General features: G+C 28.5%; 1 protein-coding gene across 1 annotated transcript in view; it reads right to left on the minus strand.

Moving 5' to 3' along the window:
• Positions 1-17,232: 17,232 nt before the first annotated feature.
• The window catches only part of LOC107451998 (atrial natriuretic peptide receptor 2-like), a 75,533-nt gene continuing 68,003 nt past the window's right edge, over positions 17,233-24,762 (minus strand). Inside the window, exons 20-23 of the mRNA XM_043042162.2 lie at positions 24,047-24,221; positions 23,869-23,967; positions 20,307-20,398; positions 17,233-17,471 (exon numbers count right to left, since the gene is read on the minus strand). Coding sequence (XP_042898096.1) covers positions 17,358-17,471; positions 20,307-20,398; positions 23,869-23,967; positions 24,047-24,221 — 480 coding nt within the window. The 3' untranslated portion in view covers positions 17,233-17,357. The remainder of the gene's footprint in view (positions 17,472-20,306; positions 20,399-23,868; positions 23,968-24,046; positions 24,222-24,762) is intronic.

Genomic DNA, 24,762 nt, shown 5'->3' on the forward strand with positions numbered 1-24,762 from the left:
CATTTATGTATGTCTATTAAATAAATTAACTTTGTATGTTAAATTGTTTCTTTATTATTAAACTTAATAATTTATCGAATAGTTTATTATTTCATATGTTAGTATTACTTTTTTTTCAATATTTGAATTTACAATCACTCACGAAGCTCTAAGTCAGTTTTGGATGCTATTTTATAAATTATATATGTAAGAATAAATATACAGAGGGGGAAAATAAACTTCATTTTAGTAAATTAAACCAAATTATACGGTATTTGAAACATTCATTTGGTAATGTTTTCCTTCATATAGTTACGATTTACCAAAAATTATGGTTATCAAAATTATAGTACTCATTACCACACATTTAGTAAAAAATAAAAAATTTAAATCTTTTAAATGGCTTTTATACCTCATGATAAAATTACTAGTGGTACCACAATTATCAAATTTTATCACACATTATAAAGGCATATTATGCTGTTAATTTTACTCAATTCGGTAAAAATTACTGAGCTCTTTGATGTTACCATCGAGCCAGAAGCACGGTGAACTTTACCAAACTCTGGAAATTTTGACCATACCTTTACTTCAGTGGGCCAACTTTATTTTTTTCTATTTAGTCTTTCTCCTCTATTTACTTCACTTTCAAATATATCCATTTTTATACATATTTTTAAAATAAACTATGCGTTTCGAGTTATTAAAAAAATATTTTAATTGGAATGAATTCCATGCTGTGAAAAATTAGAAGAGTTTTTTGATGCATCTTTTAACCAAACTATTGGAATAAAAAATGCATTTAAGTTAAAGCAACTATTCTTGACAAAAAAATGCTTACCATTTGTGGTCAAAAGCATCACGTTATGGGTTAAAATTAAGTGTTGTACTTTGAATAAACATTTTTAATAATGAAACTTTATTTTCTTTGTTATTCAATTAAAAAAAATTACTATAATGATATTGAAAATTTATTCGCGCAAGTTAAATGCGGTAAATATTTAAGAGACAATTCTTTGCGATCCAAGGTTGTTTATATCTCATCATAATAAAGACACATTGAAATAGTGTAATAAAATTTTAGTAATTAAAATACTTGCCCATGAGGTAAACTTAAAAAAAAAATGTTTTTTTCACTTTTAAATAATTTTTACGATAGACATTTTAAAAAACTTATGCAGTTACATGGAAATAAAAAAAATTTGGTTTTACGTCGAAAATGTTTTTTAGTAGTTTTTAATTTTGTTACTGCATTCGAAATGATTCGAGGACTCGTTAATTGCTTCAATGTTTCATCAGTCCACAATTTGTCTAGACACTCTTACAAACATATTATTTTACTTAATCTTAACAATTTTATAACATTTTTGTTGAAGTTACATTAAATTACTTAAAATTGCTTAATTTTTGAGCAACAAATCTTTCCAATTGAGCCTAAAAGATCATATATGATTAAATAAACAAGAGGAAAGTAAAATATCTAACTATAAATATTCTCAATAATGGAAATTAAGTGATCTAAATACTTTGTGTCTATTTATTATAAGAGTCATTCTTAATAGCGTACATAAAGTACTTTTTGCTAAAAATTTTAAATACCCTCTTATTTTGTTCAAATTTGAGAATCTTTAAATATTTAAAAATAATTTAGGAAAATGGAAAGAAAGTAAATATGTTCATTTAAATTTACCAAAATTTAAAAAGCTTGATAAAGTTGACCTCTTTTTTCCCTTTTATGCAGATTGGCGCAATTGTTTGGAAGCAAAACACACCTTCCTTTATTTTCAAGCAGGACGATTCGAAGTTTCTACACGAAATATATAAATGATTATAAGCTCCAGAGTTTGATTTAAAGGGGTTGCACCTTGCTCTAGAATTATCGAGCGAAATCAAAGTAATTTTCTTTCTTACTTTCCTTCTGTAATTGTCTTGTTTTATTCCAATGAATGTATAAGCGTTCGCATTTTATTTTATTTCGTATTTGACAAGTAAGTTTCCTTTCTTACTTTCTTTCTATATTTGTCTATATTTTCTGTATTCTACTGTTTTATGCTTCTGTAAATTAAGCATTTGATTACATATTTCACTATTTATTTTTGTATTCTTATTCTGGACAGGGGCAAAACTTTTGGGGTACAGAAAAAGCATTTTTGACATTTGTCTTAGCTTTCTCGATAGAAAAAGTTTAGCATTTTTATGACAATTCAGGGCTTGACGCCACCTTGATTGTCATATTTTTTCAATTTTTACTAATTTTTCTTTATCTCACTGGAAGAACAGTCACATTGGTATTTTCATCTCGAAATACTGCTATATCACTGCCTTTATTCACATACTTGCAAATATATTTGATACTCTTCTTTTAAGCGCGTGCATAAGTATTAGAGTTTAATATGACCTGGTGCATCGTGCGTGAATATTATTTTTGATTTATTATGTTTCTATGTCTAGTTTGGATCCGAATACGATTAAATAAAGATATATTTTAAATATACGATAAATCTGTCAAAAAAATGAAAAAAAATTAGTTATAAACCTATTCTCAGACCTACTGAATATACATATAAAATTTCATCAAAATCGGCCACGCCGTTTAGGAGGAGTTTAACCACTAAAAATTTGACAGGAGATTTATATATATATAGATATTTGTTTGAAATTATCTTATATTATGCAGAGTTTTCTACAGAATGTAGAAAAATAAATCATTCAAAAATGTTAAACTGATATTTATCATTTCTAACTAACAATATAAAGAAATTTTAAAAATTTTTTTTTTAATATTTACCACTTGAGAAGAGAACAAAATACAGTTTCTAATCAAAGACTCTAAACCAGCTTGAGTTAGCCTTTTGAAGGCATTCTACACAGAACAAAACTACGGTTATGACGCATGTTTTAGTTTATTTACGATTTAATGAACATCGCTTTGTGTGACGAGATAAATTCCGTAAAATATAATTACTTAAATTTCCGAAAATAAATCACAAATTGTTTTTGCTGAACTCATAATCACTTTTTTAGACAGACATATTTAAGCTTCTATTTTAAACTTCATACAATGGGAAGGAAAATTATCACTTTTTTTCCAAAGTATTTTACGTTAATTGTTAAAAAATCCTGATCAAACTACGGAAAAAATCATGTTACACGATATATAACGGGAAAAATATTCTGTTATACCATAATTTTTACGATAAATATCACTGAATTATTCGAATTAAATAAATATCACTGTTAAAACAGTGAATCATTCTAATTAAATAAATATTACTGTAAAAAATGACGATATAATATTTTACGGTGAAAATGTATTTTAGGGAAAATGGATTTTATGGTGAAACGGGTTTAATGGATAATGCACTTAAAGTACCGGTAATTTATATCATTTTTTTTTAGTGCGGCAGATTCATAATAATATTTCAAACTCATCATTTATTTCTTTTGATCCTTAATATTGACCATAGCTATAAAAAATATCTAACGGTAATGGGGCTAGACTACAGAATAAGAGACAAACCTGACAGGAATAAGTACCAAGTAGTGTTAAAAAGTGATTCAGATAACTGTAATCGGCGGAAATCCATTTTTATTTTTTTCCTTTTTGGTATTTATGGTAGGCCTCAGTAATGAATGAAGAGTTTAGATGGTGTTTTGTGATACCCCAACTAAATTGTCCAACTAAACAAAATGAAAGGCAATAGTATAGTATTACTACACAAACTACAATAGTCAGTATCTTTTTGGGATTGAAGAGACTTCACTGAGACAAATTATGGCCTATAGCAGTCTAAGCCCTGGTATTTTGCTTATTGAAAACCAGTACACTTTGTCCAAAACATAATATTGTTAGAAAATCGTCCGAGTCCATGGGCTCTTAATTTTACATCACTAGTTTCGCTTGTTCAAAAGTTATTCTTCAATAAATTTTTTTAATACCATATAAATTATTTATGCATCATTGCATTTATAACGTACTTACATTAAAAATATGATTTTTTTTGCATATGAATTATATCTGTGCCCCTTCCTACAAAATATTAAATAAGTTTTATCTACAGCCTCATAGGAACATATTTCTTTAAAAAATATTAATAAGCTGTTTTCATAAATGAAAATCCTTAATAAATGGGGGGTAAAAAGGAATTGACCTTCACAGTGAGCTTTTTCATGTTCCAAAAGCAGCAAAACCTACCATGTAAAAAATTTCAAAAACTAATTTTTACTCGGAAAAAAATGTTTCCGAAAATCTCCGAGGCCTTCGTTTAATATCATGTTTCCGATCAATTGAGAAACATTTATTTTCAAAAGTAGGAAATTGAATCGCAATGACACCAATTCAGTTGTTTCAGTTTCAAAGTGCAGCGTAGCTACTACTACAACTAGTAAATTTTAATTCTCTAGTATATGAGACAAGCTAACTCAATTCTATTGGGGTGGAGGAGTAATGTAGCGTAACTAACACTACAACTGTGCAATTCAAATTCACTAGTATATGAGACAAGTTAACTCGATTCTATCAGGAGGTACCTTTTGATAAATGACGGTAGCCTATACCCACATGGTAGACGTGATCCTAACACGCCTGCCTCGACTGAAACGCAAACTTCGATTTTTACACACCTAGTTCGATTGCTGATTCACAGTGAACATTTGACTTGTTATTTGTGACTGCAACATAGTCTCGATCACACAGAAGGGAGGCCTGTATACACTCGACTGCTAATTGCACCACAGGAGCGACAGGAGCACAGCCACGACCATAATCCTAATACAACACTCTCGGTAACTCGCATGACAGCAATGAATCAACTAGAGGTATCCATTTATCGAATTCTGAAGCAGAAAAAATTCTGGTGGAGGAGTAATGGAGAGCATCTACCACTACAATTATTAAATTTCAATTCATTAATATATGAGACATGTTAACTCGATTCTATCTTGAGGCACCTTTTGATTGATGACGGTTGACATTGTTGGTAGCCTAGCTCCACCAAAAGTTTTCTAAAGTATTAAGAAACGTTTTTGAAAACTACATGCACCATATTTGCCCCATATATTCAAAAACGTTCTAGGATTATTTTTTTAAATGCAGTAAAAGGACCAATTTTTCTACTCAACACTCTTTCTCAATAATTTTTAAAGAACAATAACCATTCTAAGACAAATAATTTCTTTCCATAATAGTTTTGATCACAGTTATATTTTATAAAGCTTCGTGTTCGGTACGAAATTAAATAATTACAAATGTTTGTCGAAACTTATTTACTTTCATTCTCTAGTGAAGAGGCATTGCCACAATCGCAGATTAAATCAAAGCTGATAGATTTAGATGATATTAATATTTTAAAATATAATTGATTTTAAGTTCCTGGGCCAAAATCATTTAAAAAGCTTTAAATGCAATTTGAATGAAGACAATACTTTTTATAAAATATAAACATCAACTTATTGTCTTTTAAAGTACACAATTTTAATACTCAAGTGAAAACCTGTAATTCAAATGCACAAAACAGTCTACTCACTTTTGCATAATAACAAAGTAAATCTCACAGCAAAAAGAATAAAACGTCAGCAATTCTGTGACTAAGTTTTAAATTTTAATTCATGCACGCTACATGCATTCCAATTTAATTCAGGCAACGCTCTACAAGATGAAATTGCGCTTATTGGAAGTGGGGCCTTTCATCATTAAACATGATTATGACTTCAAATGCTCATTATACTTTCGAATTCAGTTACAGTTACGATACGCTAATTTCGCAAAGAGAAATCGTCTGCTTCCCATTTCCTATGCCGACGGTCTCTCCGATCGAAAAGTTTTAGAATTCGTTCGACAAATTTCATTAATTTAAGAAGTTCCTCAACCGATATGTTCGTATATCAAAGTTAAGGGACTTCGTATGTTAATTAAACGTTTTATGTATTTACTTCTGAACATGGGTCATTAGATTACCATTTAAATTCGAAAACTCCGAATTCTACAAATATCAGTGTGTTAGGCTGCATATTTAAATAAGTTCTGATATTACCGTCTGATATATGTAAAATATTTATCAAATTATATACATTTGGTATAAATTTTGGGATATAAATAATTTCTTTGACTAGCTGTCCTTCTATTATTAAAATCACTAATAAATAGTGCGCGAATGTAAAACAAGTTTATAATTTCAGAAAAGCTCCAATTTTACAGAAATGAAATATAAATTCAATATATTTTTAAACTTTTTTGTCTGATGTGATTTAAGAATCAAAATATGTTTCTAATAATCAAATATTTTTTGAAATATTTACTGGGAAATTAAAATGTGCTCATTATACGTTCGAATATAGATACAGTTACAATACGCTAATTTCGTAAAGAGAAATCGTTTGCTTCCCATCTCCTATGCCGACGGTTTCTCCGATCTAAAAGTTTCAGAAGTCATTCGATCAATTTCATTAACTTAAGAAGTTCCTCAACCGATGTGATCGTATATCAAAATTAAGAGACTTCGTATATTAATGAAATGTTCTATGTATTTACTTCTGAACATGGGTTATTAGATTACCATTTAAATGTGTAAACTCCGAATTCTACAAATATCAATGTGTTAGGCTGCATATTTCAATAAGTTCTAATATTACCGTCTGATATATATTTATTACTAATAGAATATGCCGCAATTATTAAAAGTTTATTTATTGCATCATAAAAAAGGGGCTTCTGCTTAAGCTGATTATGTTTTATAATTCGCTCGGCAAATTCATTAATTTAAGAAGTTCCTCAACCGATATATTCCTATATCAAATTAAGGGAGTTCGTGAGTTAACTAGACCTGTTATAAATTTACTTCTGAACATTAGATTACCATTGAACTTTAGATTGTCATTAAAATTATCGAACATAAGAACTTCCAGGTTACTTGATTAACATTTAAATTTGAAAACTTCGAGTTTTACTCTTGTCAATGTGTTATGCTGTATATTTTAAGAAATATTGATATTACCGTTTGATATTATAATATTTATCAAATTATATACATTTGGTACAGAGTTTTGAATTTATTCAATTATTTTGATTATCTGCCTTTCCATTATTAAAATAAATCATAAAAATTTTGCCGATGAAACTGGTTTTGCATTGCCGAAATGCTTCAATTTTACCAAAACGTAATATAAATTCTATTTGGTCTTTGACATTTTTGTTTGATTTGATCATAAAAACAAAAATAAATTTCTGTTAATTATATATTTTTTTAATATTTACTTGGAAATTAAAATATGAGAGGAATTTTTTTTAAATTTCGTCTAACATTTTTATTATTAATAGAATGTACCACAATAATACATTATCACAGGATTATTCATCAAAGAAATGAGATGAGGCTTAATCTGATGATGTTCAGATCAGGGACTGAATCTCGACGGAAATAATATTTGTCATAAGCTTTTTAATGGTTTTTTGAAAAGCTTTTTTGCTAAATAAACGTAAGCTACAAAATAAATTTCGTAATATTTCAATCACGCCAAACACGTATGTCGATGCTTCAGATAGTAAAATAACTAACATAAAATTAAAAAAATAATGTAGAGCATTTTAACTAAAGGCAACCTAATAAGGATGGTGAAAGCGTACTTAGATCTCTAGGGATAATGCTTGACAGATGAAACTTTTATAAACAAAGCTTCCCATCAATACAACATGGACGAAATATAATTAAGTATTACTATAGCTATGTCAAGACTGATTTCCAATTTTTTATCGAAAAAAATTTTTTTTGACAGCACATTATTTTTTTACTATTGAAAATATTACAAATAAGTTTAAAAAAAACATTTATTGACTTATTTCTAGCAGCTAGACCTTGAAACATTGATGTACTATTATTCTTTTTGATTGGAACACATGTTGTCCCTACCGTATCCAATGGTTACAGAAGATAATAAGATGACGAACTTTAAGAATTATGCAAATTATGATTCAAAACATCGAAATGAGAATGTAATAGTTATACTATGAAACTCACTTTTTCTTGGCTTTATTTCAGTTCAGTTCAGTTAATTCCTCGCGAAATGTTGCCTATATCTTCGCATGCATGAGATTTTTTCAAAGCTATGCTGCTACGAAAGTTTTACAAGTACTGCCAACCAACCAAATTGGAGGGAAGTTCAAATGATTGTAATAAGAAAATCTACTGTTAAAATGATATAAATGCTTAGCCTAACAGTCTAATTGGAACACCTGATGATTAGATCAGTTATCAGCTAGAAAATAATGCAGAAATGTGTTGTTCTTAATGGTTTCAGGACAAACTCTCACACGAACAAAACTTACGTAAGCAAGCAAAAGAATGAATAAGTCAATGGTTTGCAAATTGTGAAAAGCAGTATTAACTCAAGATTAAGTGATTTTAATATGAATGAACTCAGTAGCTTGAACAATATTATACATGACAAAAATTAGAATAGAAAAGGGAATTTCTTGTTTGTTTTGTCAAAGAGACAACAATTAATTGGAATGAGATACAATTTAATGAATGATTTAACAATTTGAAGGACGCTATGACAATATATCCAGGAGATTACTAATGAATAGGAAAATCTATGGCCACAGCAGTAAATGTTTATAAATGTATAATAAATGTCGGTCACTTAAACACTTACTTTCCTAAACATGAAATCATACATGAACGAAGTAGATGTCTTAACAACGATCAAAGAGCATAAAAATTATTTGTAGAAACTGATTCGATGGTGGAAGGAAATTATGATAAAAATACTATTTGCAATAACATTTCACTCACATAAGCTTCCTTTTTTCTCACAAAAATTATTCGACGTTATTGAAGCTTGTTTTTTGGAATGGCAATAATAATTTAATTAAAGTAGAGTTTAATGACACAAAGCAACTTTACTGTGACAATCCTAACTAAAATAGTTACTTATCCAATGTAAGAGATAAAACCACCAGTGTTACTTATTAAATCTTAGGCAGGAAAATAAAAAAACCTGGGAACTTAGGATTCCATCAAACTAAATCAAACGTTGATTGGATTTCCAAGAGTGTCCTCAGTGAAAGAACTTTGCATCTTTCGATGGAAAAGCCTTTAACCACAATTCTTCTCTAAACCACAGTTTGTTTCTGACTCACCTCGTTCGGCTGCAATTGCAACTTTTAGACTTCTGACTAGGCATGATTGTCTTCGTACCCATATTTCTCTTTTACACATTGTTGACTCTCCTACACGTTTTCTTAGTTTGACTACCCAGGATAAGGCTGTTTTGTAACTGGGCGAAGGCCCTGTACTATCTTTTTGCTCTTTTCAAGTAGAGACACATTGGAGAGCCCGTGGAAGAATGGCCTTGAGGTCAAATGTCTGACATTTGATAATAATAACAAACCAAAAACCCTTAAAAAAATCATGTAAATCTGGGAGAGGCATAACCCATTGATGATAGTGACATGGTAGCAGAGCTTACATAAGAGAACATGATGACCAATATGTGACAAATAAAATCTGTCTGAAAAGTTGGCAAAAAATACAGTGTTTTAAAAATAATTTTGTATGTTTAAAATTGTGAAGAAAAAAGTTCAACACAGTAATCTAACACTCTAAAATACCTCCCAGGAATATTCTAAAAAAAAGTTTTTCAGAGTAGTTTTAATTAGCTCGGAAAAAACCACCTGGATTCCCTGATCGGCAAATCCCGAGAGAAAACTTTCTACTCTCAACTGAAAACAATATAAAGTAGTTAGACTGCGAAACCGGTGTAACGTTGCTCTTAACGTAATGATGCAATAATACCAAACTTCTAAATTAATGTAAAGGTGCGAGAACGAAATGCAATATAAAATAAATTGCAATTATAATTGCATATAGGTTTTAATTTCGAAGTTACGATTTAGTTAAACTTGGAATCAGATAAAAATTTATAATTAAATAAAATTTATTTGATTCATACAATTTTTAGAAGAATGTTCGGAAATTATATTCGAATAATTTAAACAAAAAATTACACAATTTGTTATTCAGTTTTCTAAATTTAAATAATGATACAATTTTCTGATTTAAAGGCGGAAAAGTTCTCTTTCCACATACATACTTTCATAATATTGATTATATACATATGTATAGATTATCTTATTAATTGATATGTATATTATACATTGATGTACATTATACATTTTTGTATATTATCTACACTGTAAAAAATTCTTAATCAAATTCCGATAAAATTTATAGACATCTGGAGTGCAGCATCCTTAGTATCCATTTCACCGTAAAAAGTCCATTTTATCGTGAAATTGTGTTCTGCAATTTTTACAGTAATATTTATTTAATTACAGTGATTTAATGATTTAAAAGTAAATATTACTGTAAAAATTAAGGAATATCATATTTTTGTTCCGTAAAATTTATTCCGTAAAATATACTGGCATCCTGACTGCCGGTATTTTTTTTTAATCTTATTTTGATCCAGAATGTTTTACAGTGTACATTCTAATCAACGAATGACTGACAAAAAACAATTAGTGCATAAAGAATTTCGACGTTTTTCGCCTCTTGTAAGTTCCAACGTCGTAATTATATAATATGAAAGAATTTGGTTAGGATCTTGGCATTTGGTAGTTAATAGTGATGACCTACTTCATTTCATTCAAGAAGCGTCTGAAAATTATTAGTTTACGACAAGTAAGGTGTCCTTTTTTTATCGATTGTGATTTGGGAGCTTTAACGTATTAATTACATACGATGAAAGAATCTGATTAGTTCGAAGCTTGTTTTACAGGAACGTATACGAATGATACTAATCAGGATGTGAGTCTGGAATAGCTTAAAATGAATTACACTATATAACAAAAAAATCGACGCACCAAGAAAGCACTAAGACGCGCAAAATCGACGCTCGATCAGGCTGAAATGATGCCGACTGGGGACGGATAGTCTTTAGCGACGAAACCCGTCTTCCAACTGTGTCCTGACGATCATCGAAGACGTGTTTGGAGACGCACAGGGCAGAGTGGGGATCCTGCCTTCAGTATTACACGCCACACCAGCCCTCAACAAGGCATTATGGTCTGGGGTGCCATTTCCTTTGACNTTGTTAATAAAAGTTTTTATTTAAAAGAAAAACTGAATAGTTCTTGATATAGCTTATGATACGTTACAAGGAACTCGTGCGAATTAAGTGTAGCCGGGATGTGAGTCTGGAATCTCTTAGAATGAATAAATTCTTCCCTCTTTAGAACTAGCGATGAACTACTTCATTTCATTCAAGAAGCATCTGAAAATTCTTAGTTTACGACAAGTAAGGTGTCCTTTTTTTATCGATTGTGATTTGGAAACTTTAACGTATTAATTACATACGATGAAAGAATCTGATTAGTTTCGAAGCTTGTTTTATAGGAACTTATACGAATGATACTAATCAGGATGTGAGTCTGGGATAGCTTAAAATGAATTAGTTGATTCCTGGTTAGAACTAATAATGTCTGTTGAATGTGAGGAGAAAAACACGTAGTTCACGACAATCGAAGTGTTTTTCGCTGATTTTGTGCACCGACGTTCTATGAAAGAATCTGGACAGTTCGTAAATTGTCTTATAGGTGTAACCAGGATGCCAGTCTTAAATGGCTTAAAATGTATGATGAATTCCTTTTGTTCAAAAAACGATCAAAAGCACTTAGTTTACAACAAAGCACGTTGAAGTTATAATTTTTTTAAGCAATTGTGATTCGTAGGAACAAAGAATGACAATTGAGGAGCAATAAAGTTCTCTCCAGTAGTTTATTTTCGTTCTGGAATGGCTTTCAATTCTCATCGTGTTAACCACCACTTTTATAATAAGAGGGGGAAAAAAGGAGGCCCAATAACTAATAAACTTGCAATAAAATTATAATGATTTATTATACACATAAGACTACTCTATAAGAAGATTTTTAAAAAAAAAATTTATAAAGAAAACTACTTTATGAATTCACTTATCTGTCAGAACTGTAAGATAATTTTAAAACAAGTGATCAAAGTTGAAAAAAAATGGTAATGGAAATTTTGACACTGTTTGTCTTCCACAAGAGAGATTCAATACATCAGTCAGGATTGAAACTACGAACTCAAATCACTCTCAACATTCAATTGAATCCTTTATTCATTTTTCGAAAAATTTAAAAAGTCTGATCTATAAGTACCGTAAAAGTGATGGGCTTATTCACTTGCCTAGAAGCACTTTGCACACCGTACACTACCACTTGTACCCGTGAGTTGAGAACAGCTGGCTTAAAATAAAGTTTTATTCTTTTATATATATGTATATTATTATTATATTTTTCTTAATCTTTTTTTATATATTATTATATTTTATGTATATATTTTTTTAATATTCTGTTCTCCCTGACATTTAAAACAAGAATCTTTACATCTGTCAGTTATAGGGACTTATATTTCCTTGAAGGGGGGGAGTGGAGAGTAAGGGATGATTTGGTAGCAGTTTTAATCCAGGAAATGTTAAAGCTCGCTTGAAATGGAGGCATTTTTTAAAAAAAAATTTAGACACGATAAAATTATAAATTTTTTTTAATCGTAAATTTCCTGACTCAAATATTGGGAAAAAATCGTAATCCTAGAAGGCGCTGCGTCTCATAACTATGAAATGTGGGGTGGCTAAGCCCCCTCTGCCCCTCCCCCGGTCCCATAGTCCCTGAGTATCACGTAAATTGTTCACAGGTACAGTAATGGCACTATTCTAGGTTGCGGTTGCGAAACACTTATGATTAAAATTATTAGTAAAAAGTGCTCCAAAATTTTGTCATTCATTCTTTTAATTATTTTTGCTCCTTAGGCAAAGGTTTAAACTCATTGAGTGAATATATTTTAACAATGATATTTTAAAAGTTAAATTTCAGCAGTTGACAAATTACAACTTTTCTTAAAAATGTTATGATATAAAAAATAAAATTTTATGCGATTAATGGAAAATATATGAAGTAGATTAATTAACATCAAAACAAAATCTTCTCCGTCTTGAATGACTGAGTAATTTGAAATGTATATATTAAAGAAAGTAGAATTAAGTGATTTATTAGAAATATATACTTTATATTAACAAAATGCATTCACATTTTCAAGAAGTTTAATTTTTAGTCCTTTATTCATAAAAGCACTAAAGGGTCGAAACATAAATAAGCGAATCGTGATACGGTAGAAAAAACTAAAATCAATTCTGGATATAATTTTTTTCCCCTTCCTTCCGTTATAATTTTGTTTTGAAATTATTTTTACAAATTAATTTAATAGGAAAGACAAATGAATCAAATAGTTTGCTAAAATATCAACAGATGGCAGAAGTAGGGAAAGTAAATTTCTCCTGCATAATTTCTTATGTTTAATACTTCTGTTTCTTATTGAGTGAATATTTAATAGTTGATGCTGCCATCTAGTAGATAAGTATTGAAATGGATAATACCCTTCCAATTGAAACATGATTACCTTTCTCTTCAAATATTTATCAAAGAAATTATTTATTGATTCCAATTTGAGTTTTAAAAAAAATTGTTTAAACTTTTCCAGAATTATAATAGAACTGAAAAGGAGTACAGTATTAATTTATAATTTATACAGATTGAGAAATGCCGCTTAAAAAGTTGATTTTGCAGAATTTTCATCAAATGCATGTGTTAAAGTCATTGTTTTGGAATTATACTGTGAGTATGACAGCCTATCGCCAACGCGAAATAAGCTTGAGTTATAAAAAATTTTGCATAATGTACTTATTTTTCAAAAATGTACTAATTTTCAAGCTAATTTATTTATTTATTTCATAAAATCATATTTAATATAGCATTTTGAGTTTTCTGTGTTTAAACAGTAAAAATGTTAATTTTCTATTTGTACAAGACTCCGCCTAAAATCAGTTCATATTGTTCTTGTTCTTTTGATTTTATGAATTTTTTTTTTTTTTATATCCCGTTANTTTTTTTTTTTTTTTTTTTTTTTTTTTTTTTTTTTTGCAAGAATGATTTTATTTTTGAACTGTTACTTTGAGTACTTGGCTTTTTCCTTGTTACTTTTTAAAATGAATAGAATAATTTATTTTAAAACACATCTCCTCTTCTTTTCTATTAAAATATGAATTCTGTTGTTCGTTTAAGCATGGAAGAAATTAAATGTAAATAAATTTTCAACTAGCAATAATGAAAAAAAATCGTGTATCTAAATTCCATTAATTATTTCTGACTTAAATATCAGATACTAACACACACAAAAAGAGTCTGTATGTTTTTTAAAGAGATTGAATAAAATTCAAGAATAAATTGTACATTATTATAAACATTATAAAACTGTTTCAATACATTTCAAAAATTTATATATTTTTACATAAATTTTTAACTAAACTGTTTTATCAAAACTACAATTTCTTAATTCCTTTTATTTGAACACACAAAACTATTAAAGGGGTTTTTTAAAGCCTGTTAAAGAAAATAGAAATCGATAAATTCTCTCGTGCGGCAAAACAATTATAACAGTTTAACTATTTTAAAAAAATTTTACAAAACATTCGAATTGGCAAAATTTTTTGTGTCTCTTTTGAGACCGATTTTATAGTTACCAAGATGACATTGATATTTTCACATTCTGCACAATTTTCATTATTAGTATATGGGGTACTAACTAAAGATGGACTAAACTCTATATTTATTATGCTTACGGTAAATTTTTTTTTAAGTAAATGGGACCGAAAGATGTCATTATTCCACGATGGTTGAAAATTTTATTCAAAATAGTATTTTATCGTAAAAAAATTTAAAAAGATTAAAACACTATATGCGTATTTTTGATTTTTATACAAACATTGAAGGAAATTTACTCTACAAAGATAGAACTAAAAATCAAGTTCAGGAAAGCGAATAAAAGTATTAAAATATTTTAAAAGTTAAGCAGAAACCACATGTTGCATGCTGCTAACTTTAAAATTGCCCTTCTTCATACTTCATCCAATATTTAAAAAAATAAATAAAAACTTTTTTCTGATCAATTTGTCATCAGATGCCAAGTTTGTTTTTATTTAGAGAATTTTTCATAAAATTTATTGTATTTCAATTTTTAATCAATCAGTCGATCAACATAAATACTTAGTTCTTTGTTTAGCAGTCACTTAAATTATATATATTTTTTAATATAAATATATATATTTTTTTTAAATTTTATTGTATAGAATAAAAAGGGGAATTTACTACATACATTTTCATATATTATTTCCCAAAAAGTATTTGAAGTGGGAAAATGAAGGAAGAAATGCAAAAAGAAAATAATTACAGAACTTCTTCGAGATACAGAATGAACACCAGTAAAATTACTCATTGATAACTCCAACAATGTAAATTTGTGAATGTGTTTACAAAACGGTGACTGCTCGATACAAAATAATTAAGTAAAATAAAACAACAACATAAATTTTTCAATTAATTCTGACAGATAATATAATCGTTTTCTTCTTAAATTGTATCATTTTCATCGCTTGAATTTCAATTATTTTTAAATCTTCATCAATTCCCTCATTTAGTCATAGTTTTCTTCTTAAATTGCATACTTAAGAAAAAAGAGTAAGAAAATTTTATGAATTTCAGCTGTTTTTGCAAATTTTGCATTGTTTTTTTTTTTAGTACTTTTTTTGGTCTTTTCTGGATTTTAGTAAATTTTACAAAAGGTATTATCAGTTTAAAAAAACTTTTTCATTATTTTCTGTCTATTCTTTTATTTACAAGCATATATGGCAACGTTACTTTTAAAAAGTAACGAGTAAAAGTACAAGTATTTTTAAAAAAAGTAACGAGTAAAAAGTAAAAAGTTCTTATTTTAAAAAGTAACGAGTAAAAAGTACAAGTAAAAGTACAAGTACTAAACAAAAAAAGTAACGATTTAAAAGTACATTTCTAGGAAATCGAAAATTCAAAGTAACCTAAAATTTTATTGAATAATATTCTTATGTTCTTTAATGTTTTTGCAAAATTGTTGTTATTTATTTAATTATTTTTAATTTTGAAAGTTATGGACATTAATTTATTTTTAAATTCGGAAGAATATTATAATATAATTTTATAATATAATCGTATAATATAATTTTAAAATCAAATATAATTTTAATATCAAACTTTTTATGGATTTGCACGAAAAAGAAATTTTATCTATTGATTTTAATTTTTAGTTTATTATTTTTATTTATTTAAATTACCATTGATTTAAAATTGTTTTACTCTATAGAAACGCGTTTTAAAAGCACAAACATAAACAAAGCAAACACGGGGTTTCAGATAGCTTTGTGATCTTTGAGCTAGTAAAAAATAATTGAATGTGCAGTATAAGTTGAAACAGAACAGTCTACAGTTTTATTTGTAACAATGGCTAATGCTGAAGTCATGCGAGAAAATCATTTTCCGAACATTTCTGCCTAACGGAATAATTAAAATTTGTAAACGAATTTTAGTATCAGCGGCTAAATTAATACCTTCGAGTTTTCAAGAGTTAAAATAGTAATTATAATAGTTTTCAATAGCACAAATAGTTCTGAAGTTCTTAGAGATTTGACTGGGCGTTGTTTGACAAGGTCGGGCATAAACATAATTTTAGTAAAAAATGTACTAGGTAAAAATGTATTTAGTAAAAAATGTATTAAGACAAAAATGTATTATTAGTGAGTTCAAAAAGAAAATTGAAAAACGTAATAACAAAATCCAACATTTTTTATTTAAAATGTATTAAATAAATGCATAAAACTCGAAAATGAATGAAAATAACTTGCTAATTAATATTTTTATTCATTTTGCAAAATAATTGCATTTCGAAAGTGGTGTCACTGAGTGTGCTGCGGGAATTTCTCATAACGTGCTTAGCCACGCTGAATAAGTGCTCCACTGGAGGTCAGGGTATTTAAACACGAAGTTAGCTGTGAATACATATATATGTCACATTAATTTTATAAATTAGAAAAACATAAGCATTTTTTTAAAATGTATTTTCTTTTTAATTTTTTTTTTAGAAAGTTTACCGAGTTTTAAAAAAAAGTAACTATTTCATTCGATATTTCCGTTACAAATACTTGTACTTTTTCCCTAAAAAAGTAACGAAAGTACAAGTAAAAGTACTAAATTTATAAAGTAACGAAGTACAAGTAAAAGTACGTACTTTTTACTTGTACCGGCGGTACAAGTAACGAAAGTAAAAGTACTGCCATATATGTTTACAAGTGATATTAACAATATATCCTTACAAATTCTCTTTTTTTTATTTTTTTTTATTTTCTGAATTTAAACAATTTTTACAAATCATGAGGTCATTCTACTTTTACAAAGTATTTTTTTTTACACTTCGGGTATTCTTATGTATTTACATGCGATATTATCGTTTTCTTCTTACGGTATCTTTTTCTCTTTTCTGAACAGCTGGAGATGCAGAAACTCTCATACTTTCTATTTCTGAGAGCAACCAATATGTTTTCATTTTACCTTTTCCCTGAAAAAGAAAAAAATGTACTAAAATTATTCATTAATTTTTAGCACAAAAACAACGCGCATTTATTGTATTAATTGTTTTTAACAAGGAATATAGTTAATTAACAAGAACATAATTAAGGAATAATCAACAAGGAATATATTGTCAATTGTCCGAAAATTTCAATTAGATCACTAGGAGAGAAGATCGAAGAATGGGCATTTTTCATTGGTTTAAAACTGCCATTGATAAAAATAAAGTTGCAGAGGATTCTGTTTTTGAAAATATGTTAAATATTGCATCAGTGATATTTGCTCTCATTGTAAAAAGGAGTTTGTTTTTTTTTGCACATTCATAGATATTTAATTATTTTAACTCGTTATGTCAGATAAACTTAGTAATCAACATAGGCTGGTTGCATGGGCAGACTACGCAGAAGATTAGCGTTTCTAAAATCGTCTGAAACCACATGTTTACTTTCTTTGTAGTTATGCTTTAAAAAATTGTTTATATAAAGATAAAAAAATTTAAATTAACGTTCTTCGAAATTAAAAATATCAGTTGAGAACTTAAAAAGAAAAATTAATGAAGAAAGAGTGCTAATTCGTACAAGAAAAACGTAAAAGGTTGCCATACTATTATAGCCAGCCATCCCTGGGATTCGAAACCGGTTCACCTCATAGGATGGCGAATGCTCTATCCCCTGAGCCACCACCGCTCGATATTAAGTTTTAATTGAAATAAAAACGTACTAAAAATAAAAATTATTGTAGGAAGGGATCCAAGTTATTTAAGAGAGACTTAAAAAATAACCTGATTATCATTGACACTTATGATCCTTAATGAATTTTGTTAATATCTTCTAATTGAAAAAAAAAATCCTTGCTCTTAAATAAAAAACGAAGTTAATGGAGAAAAGGCGTTTTTCATTCGTTCAGGGTAACCATAAAAAATATCCGTGCTATTATAGACGTCAATGATTCTGAATTAATTTTCGTAATATTAATAACTGAAAGAAAAGTAAGCAACGAACTAAAAGACGAAATTAATAAATTAATGACACTAACTCGTTTAGAAAAAAAACGTAAAAAATAGCCATATTATTGACGCTAGTATTGCTTAATTAATTTTTATCTTGGAATCATTAAATTATGCTATTTGGTGTAGTTTCAATTAGTACCAAATATAATAGTAAAGTAATTAATATATTTGATACTTATTGAAGCTACATCAAAATTGCGCAGTTTTAATATAGACACTATTTAAAGAAGTTTTTCACGAGCCCTAAATAGGTACTAGAAAAAAATCACACGATTGAGTTAAATTTTAATTACCACGAGTTCACCTCGAGCAATAGCATCATACGAAATAGCACTTAATACAATCAATCTTTATTTCGATGGAAGGGATTATTTAGAACATTGTCTGTTTAATCTAGAAATTTAAAGTCGGCTGCAATGGAAAATATATTATTAATAAACAATAAAAAAATTGGAATTTTTTTATCATTAAATATTGTGNCTGGGATTCTAAACATTGGATGGCGAATGCTCCATCCCCTGAGCCACCACCGTTCGGTATTAAGTTTTAATTAAAATAAAAACGTACTAAAAATAAAAATTATTATAGAAAGGGATCCAAGTTATTTAAGAGAGACTTAAAAAATGACCTGATTAATATTGACACTTATGATCCTTAATGAATTTTGTTAATATCTTCTAATTGAAAAAAAAATCCCTGATCTTAAATAAAAAACGGAGTTAATGGAGAAAAGGCGGTTTTTATTCCTCAGGATAACCATAAAAAATATCCGTGCTATTATGGACGTCAATGATTCTGAATTAATTTTCGTAATATTAATAACTGAAAAAAAAATAAGCAGCGAACTAAAAGACGAAATTAATAAATTAAAGACACTAAATAAAGACCTAACAGACCTAAAAAAAATCGCCATATTATTGACGCTAGTATTGCTTAATTAATTTTTATCTTGGAATCTCTTAATAATGCTAATTGGTGTAGTTTCAATAGGTACCATATATAATCGTAAAGTAATTAATATATTTGAAGCTACATCAAAATTGCGCAGTTTTAATATAGACACTATTTAAAGAAGTTTTTCACGAGCCCTCAAAAGGTACCAGAAAAAAATCGCACGATTGACTTAAATTTTAATTACCACGAGTTCGCCTCGAGCAATAGCATCATACGAAATAGCACTTAATACAATCAAGCTTTATTTCGATGGAAGGGATTATTTAGAACATGTTTTGTTTAAACTAGTAATTTAAAGCCAGCTGCAAAGGCAAATATATTAATAATAAACAATAAAAAATTTGAATTATTTTATCATTAAATATTGTGCTGGTATATGTTTTTCAGTTTTTTTCATGAATTCGTAGTGCAGTTCAATACTGATTTCTTGATTGTTTTTATATATTTTGATTGTACGGAGTACCGGTATGCAGCAAGTATTTAACAAAATGTTTCCTTTTTAAACTTCCGACATAAATTTTTAAAATCTGAAAACAAAAAAATGATATAAGATTTTTTTCATGTATTCTAAAAAGTACATACATACTTAAATTCGTCGAGATTACACTTTAGGTTTAGTTCTTGAAAGTAAAAGAATATTGAGGGGAGTATATTTTTCTTTTACAAAGATAACTGAAATCAGCATTTTTTCTTCGGACACATATGTAAAAAAATTTTAGTTTTCTTTTGAAAGGTTGTTTTACCATTTCACTAATACAGAAAATATGAGAATTTTATTTTTTTCTAGCAAAATTCATATGCATGAGAAATTTAAAATATATTGTTCATAAATCAAACTTTTAAATATTTCTTAATACTAACCTTAACTTCGATTTCCTCTCTCGAAATCAACTTGAAATTTCCAAAATAATCTAAAGCCACCTTTGTATCTGGACTCACATGTATTTTTAGTGCTAAAAATGAAATAATGAAATGTTACATTTTGTACATTGCATCACTTTCCATAAATAGTAATACAAGTCTAAAATATTAAATTTTATGAATTAAAAAGTTTCGTGCTCTCTCTAAAAGTTGTTTCTTAATTTAGAAATTATACGAACATCGTAAATAATTTTTGTAAAAAAAATATAGATAAATTAAGATATTATCTATATTTCAGAATCTTATTGCAAGTAAAACCAACAGAAAAACTGGTCCCTACACTATAAAAACTTTGCCATAAAATCTCTTCAAATTTGATGTTGAACAACCCAAAATTTTATTTCAAGTTAACACCAGCACTCTCAAAAATAAACTCTCAGTCTTGTTGATTCAGCAATCCTCAAATCTGTATTTCATTTATTTTGGGAATAATTTCGTCACAAAATCATGCGATTTGTAACAAATTGCGAACTCTTAAACACATGACGAAAATGTTTTCTCTACTCGGAACCTTATCCTAGTGTATTGTGGTAGATTATTAACTGAAATGACGAAACTAGGATGAAGACTAGACGATTAAATATAAAGCGACGAAGTAAGCCGGACGGCTGTATGATTGTCAGAGACTTGGCTTAGTACCAAGAAGATCTAGGGCTCGAATTCAGTTTCAAGTATGGACATAATTTATATCTCTGATCAATCTGCCCTTCTTGTACTGTTTATAAGACTTCAATCCATCTATATGATGCCTTCGATAAAGTGATTATTTGAAAAGTTAAATGCATTAGGAACTGAGGTTTTGCATTAAAAACTTGGGGGGGGGGGGTTGATTTCTTCACTCTGAGGGGGAAAAAGATTACACCAAGCACGCAAAACATGAATTATTGTCACTTCCGAAAACATCAATCTTGTTGCAATTTTTATGTCACCAGCAGTTTGTTTACAATCGAATACACGTTGGTGTTTAGTTTGCTGTCCTCTTGGAAGCCGGTAAACAATATCTACTTCGCAGTTAAAATACGTATGTTTATTTTTAGTTATGTTATAAAGTACGTGTGATATAAAGTAAATAAATTTGTAAATATCTGTGTGAAGTGCATTAAATAATTATATAGTAATACCTAATTTTTAGTCGCTTTTGTTAAGCCTATTTCGAATTCATTTTAAATTTTCTCCGTGTTACGTGCATGTTTGTTTAACAACTAAACTTATTTTAAGAATAGTAATTTTCGTATCGTAGCATTGCCGTCTGGATTATAGGTTAAAATAATAAATTGGTTAAAATTAAAGACTGCGCTCAAGATTAGGCTTCAAACATCTATAAACTAACACTCTTTTATTTTATATCTTAAAAGAATCAGTCGGAAAAGGAAAGCATTAACATCAAGTTCTTTATTAGCAAAATGAATGGTAATTTTGAAATGGAAAACATACAACAAAATTGAATAGGAAAATGGTTAATTTACATATCTTTGAAGATCATCCAATAGAATTCTCTTCATTTACTTTCATATTTATTCAAATTCTCTACACAAACATTTTTAACACAGTTAGAGAAGAGAACAAAGGTAAATAAATGAGAAAAATTGTTTGAATTGCTTCCTTGCCCTGTCTTAAATATTCTTTTTTTTAAATTTCGCCTATTTCATTCTTTGCTTTTTAAAATATTGACATTAGCCGTACAGTGCGCATAAAAATAAACGAACCACCCCAACAACTTTTGATCTAAAGATTGGATCTTCACGTTATTGGACTCAATCTTAATGGTTCGAGGGAGTGACCTCAAATATTACCAATAAGCGCAGACGATAATTTAAGTTACGAAATCAGACACAAAAACGTACTTTCAGAGAAAGTATGCTTTTGTGTCTGATAAACATATCCTTATTCAACGGATTCAGATTTTTACAGTGTAGATGCAGAATAAGAAGCAAATGAAAATACGAAATTAGGCAATTTAAATACAATAAGGGAAGATAAATGTGAAGAGAGTTCAGACACTTGACCTGCTCTAAAACACTTACACCTACAGCCTACACCTAAAATTGGGCATTATTGAATAATTGAAATATTTTCTTATTGCAACTTTTATGTGATTCATGTCTAGTAAACAGATAAATTCCAAGAAAAAAAGTAAGCTGCGGCCTTAGATTGAAGAATTTTTTTTCAGCAGTTGTATTTTTAGGAAGCTAAGATGCAACTAAGGAGTTGTAATTGCGTTTTTCTTTTAATTACTTTTTTACGCATTTTTTCTCACTTTTTTGCTTAATGTTATAATTTACTTCGCTACTGAAACTCTTCGAGGCTTAGAAACTTGAAATTATTAGGTTGTTTAAAACAAATTAAGTATAGTTAATCTTTATTTTGATTGGATGAACAACTAAAACTGTGTTTTATTTAATCTAATAATGTAAAGCTCCCAGCAAGGACAAATAATAATACTAAATAAAAAGAATTATTTTAGTTTTTTTAATTGTGTTGATATATGTCTTAAAGTTTTGAGCGTGGTTGCGTAGTGTTGTTCATTACTGATTTATTGATTATTAAATATTTTTCACCACCGTATGGAGAAGGGGTATTCAGCTAGTAATAAATGAAATGGAAATGATTTGTTTTCCACACAGTCAAAAAAGGTTCAATAAAATATACTGACTGGAGATTTTATTCACGTCAGGGAAAGTGCCTTAGTATAGCAATCATTTTTGGCTTTGATTTATATTGCACTGTAAATACACTACTATATTAAAGCGTCGAAATCTTTGTTAGAAAAGTGCGAGTTTTTATTACGATAACCTGCTTCAAGATTATTTATATTTTATGTATAAATCTAAATAAAAGAAAAAAAAGTATTCTATTTAGTCTCGGGACAGGTTATTTAAGCACTTACCAAATAAATAGACTGTAACTTTAATTTTACTCCCGTCAATTTCACAAATTTCTTTAATATCTTAATTTTCAATGCAAAAATGTGTTTTATAGCTAAAATATTTCTTACTACATCTTAATGGTAAAAATACCGACATAACGCAGAAAAATAGAGAGATTTTGCACTTTCACTTAATATCCTACGCACTCACGTACGAATGTTATGTACAGTTTCCACTAAACACACCTGGTTTTCAACAGAGTTTGCGTAAAACCTGTGTACGGGAGAATGCTTGATGCTACTGAGAATGCGAAATCACTCCCTTAGTAAAATCATATACCTGAACCATAGTGTGGGTACTTTAAACAAGTAATACCACGCAAATTTTCTCTCTCAATAAGGTAATAAAAGGTATCAAGTTTCCGAAAAAGTTGTATCATAATATTATTTAATCAAGTTTAAGAAAGATTAATTTACTCAGCAATAAGATTCAACATTGAAATTTATTTTGGTGGTAGAAGATTAAAGCGATGTAAAGTTCAAGAAAATCTAGAAATATATATAAACACCAAGAGGTTTTCATTTTTAAAAATTCAAAAATCGAATTTGAAACCCTCCCCCCTTTTTTTTTCTTACGCTCTCCAGTTGACTCCATCCTAGAGGCAGTGTTGATAGTATCACCAAACAAACAATACCTCGGCATTTTCTGACCCACCACGCCTGCGCAACAAGGGCCTGCAAATAAAAATAATGCAACCATCAAAAAATATGTCACAGTCGAAATCGGTAAAAAAACATTTTCGAAATAACGTACCCGAATGTATACCGATTCTAAGTTTCACTGTATCGTCTGGTCTATGCCTTATTGTGAAAGAAGTGACAGCGTTCAAGAGAGCCAATGACATTCGTGCAATTTCTTTGGCGTGTCTCAGACCATTTCTATCTGGAAGTCCTGAGACAACCATGTAAGCATCTCCAATTGTCTCCACCTATTCAATGAATTTAATACTTTAGTGAAATGACAACATATTAAAAACTTCATTCAAAAGTGCCAAAGTGAATTCCTGTTTGTTAGCATTCGAAATACAAGGAAAAAAAATATGTCTTTTGTTGAATAATACAGTAAAAAGAAATTTCATTTAAACTGAAAACAAACTTAGATTATGAATCTTCAGTTTAAATTTATTTTGAATTTTAACATTTTGCATTTAATTAAGTTTATGACATCTCTTTGACACATGGTATTTTTTTTTATTTTAATTATTCGATTCTCTAAATAATACTAGATTCTCTAAATAATACTAGGTTATGATATTTCTTTAACTTGTATTCACAGCTTCGTTATGTTCATGCTGCTAATATTTATAAAAATTTAGAAATTGAGTGAGACATAGCAAAGGAAGATTATTCAAAAAATTTACTCTGAAATTAATTTTTTAATATTTTCCAGTAGCTTTAAAAAAAAATTAAAATACAATGCCAATGGTACTCTACATTAAGAGTTTCTTCTTAAGAAATATTTAAATCTAA

The sequence above is a fragment of the Parasteatoda tepidariorum genome, chromosome 4, assembly GCF_043381705.1.
Source record: "Parasteatoda tepidariorum isolate YZ-2023 chromosome 4, CAS_Ptep_4.0, whole genome shotgun sequence".
Lineage (NCBI taxonomy): Eukaryota > Metazoa > Arthropoda > Arachnida > Araneae > Theridiidae > Parasteatoda > Parasteatoda tepidariorum.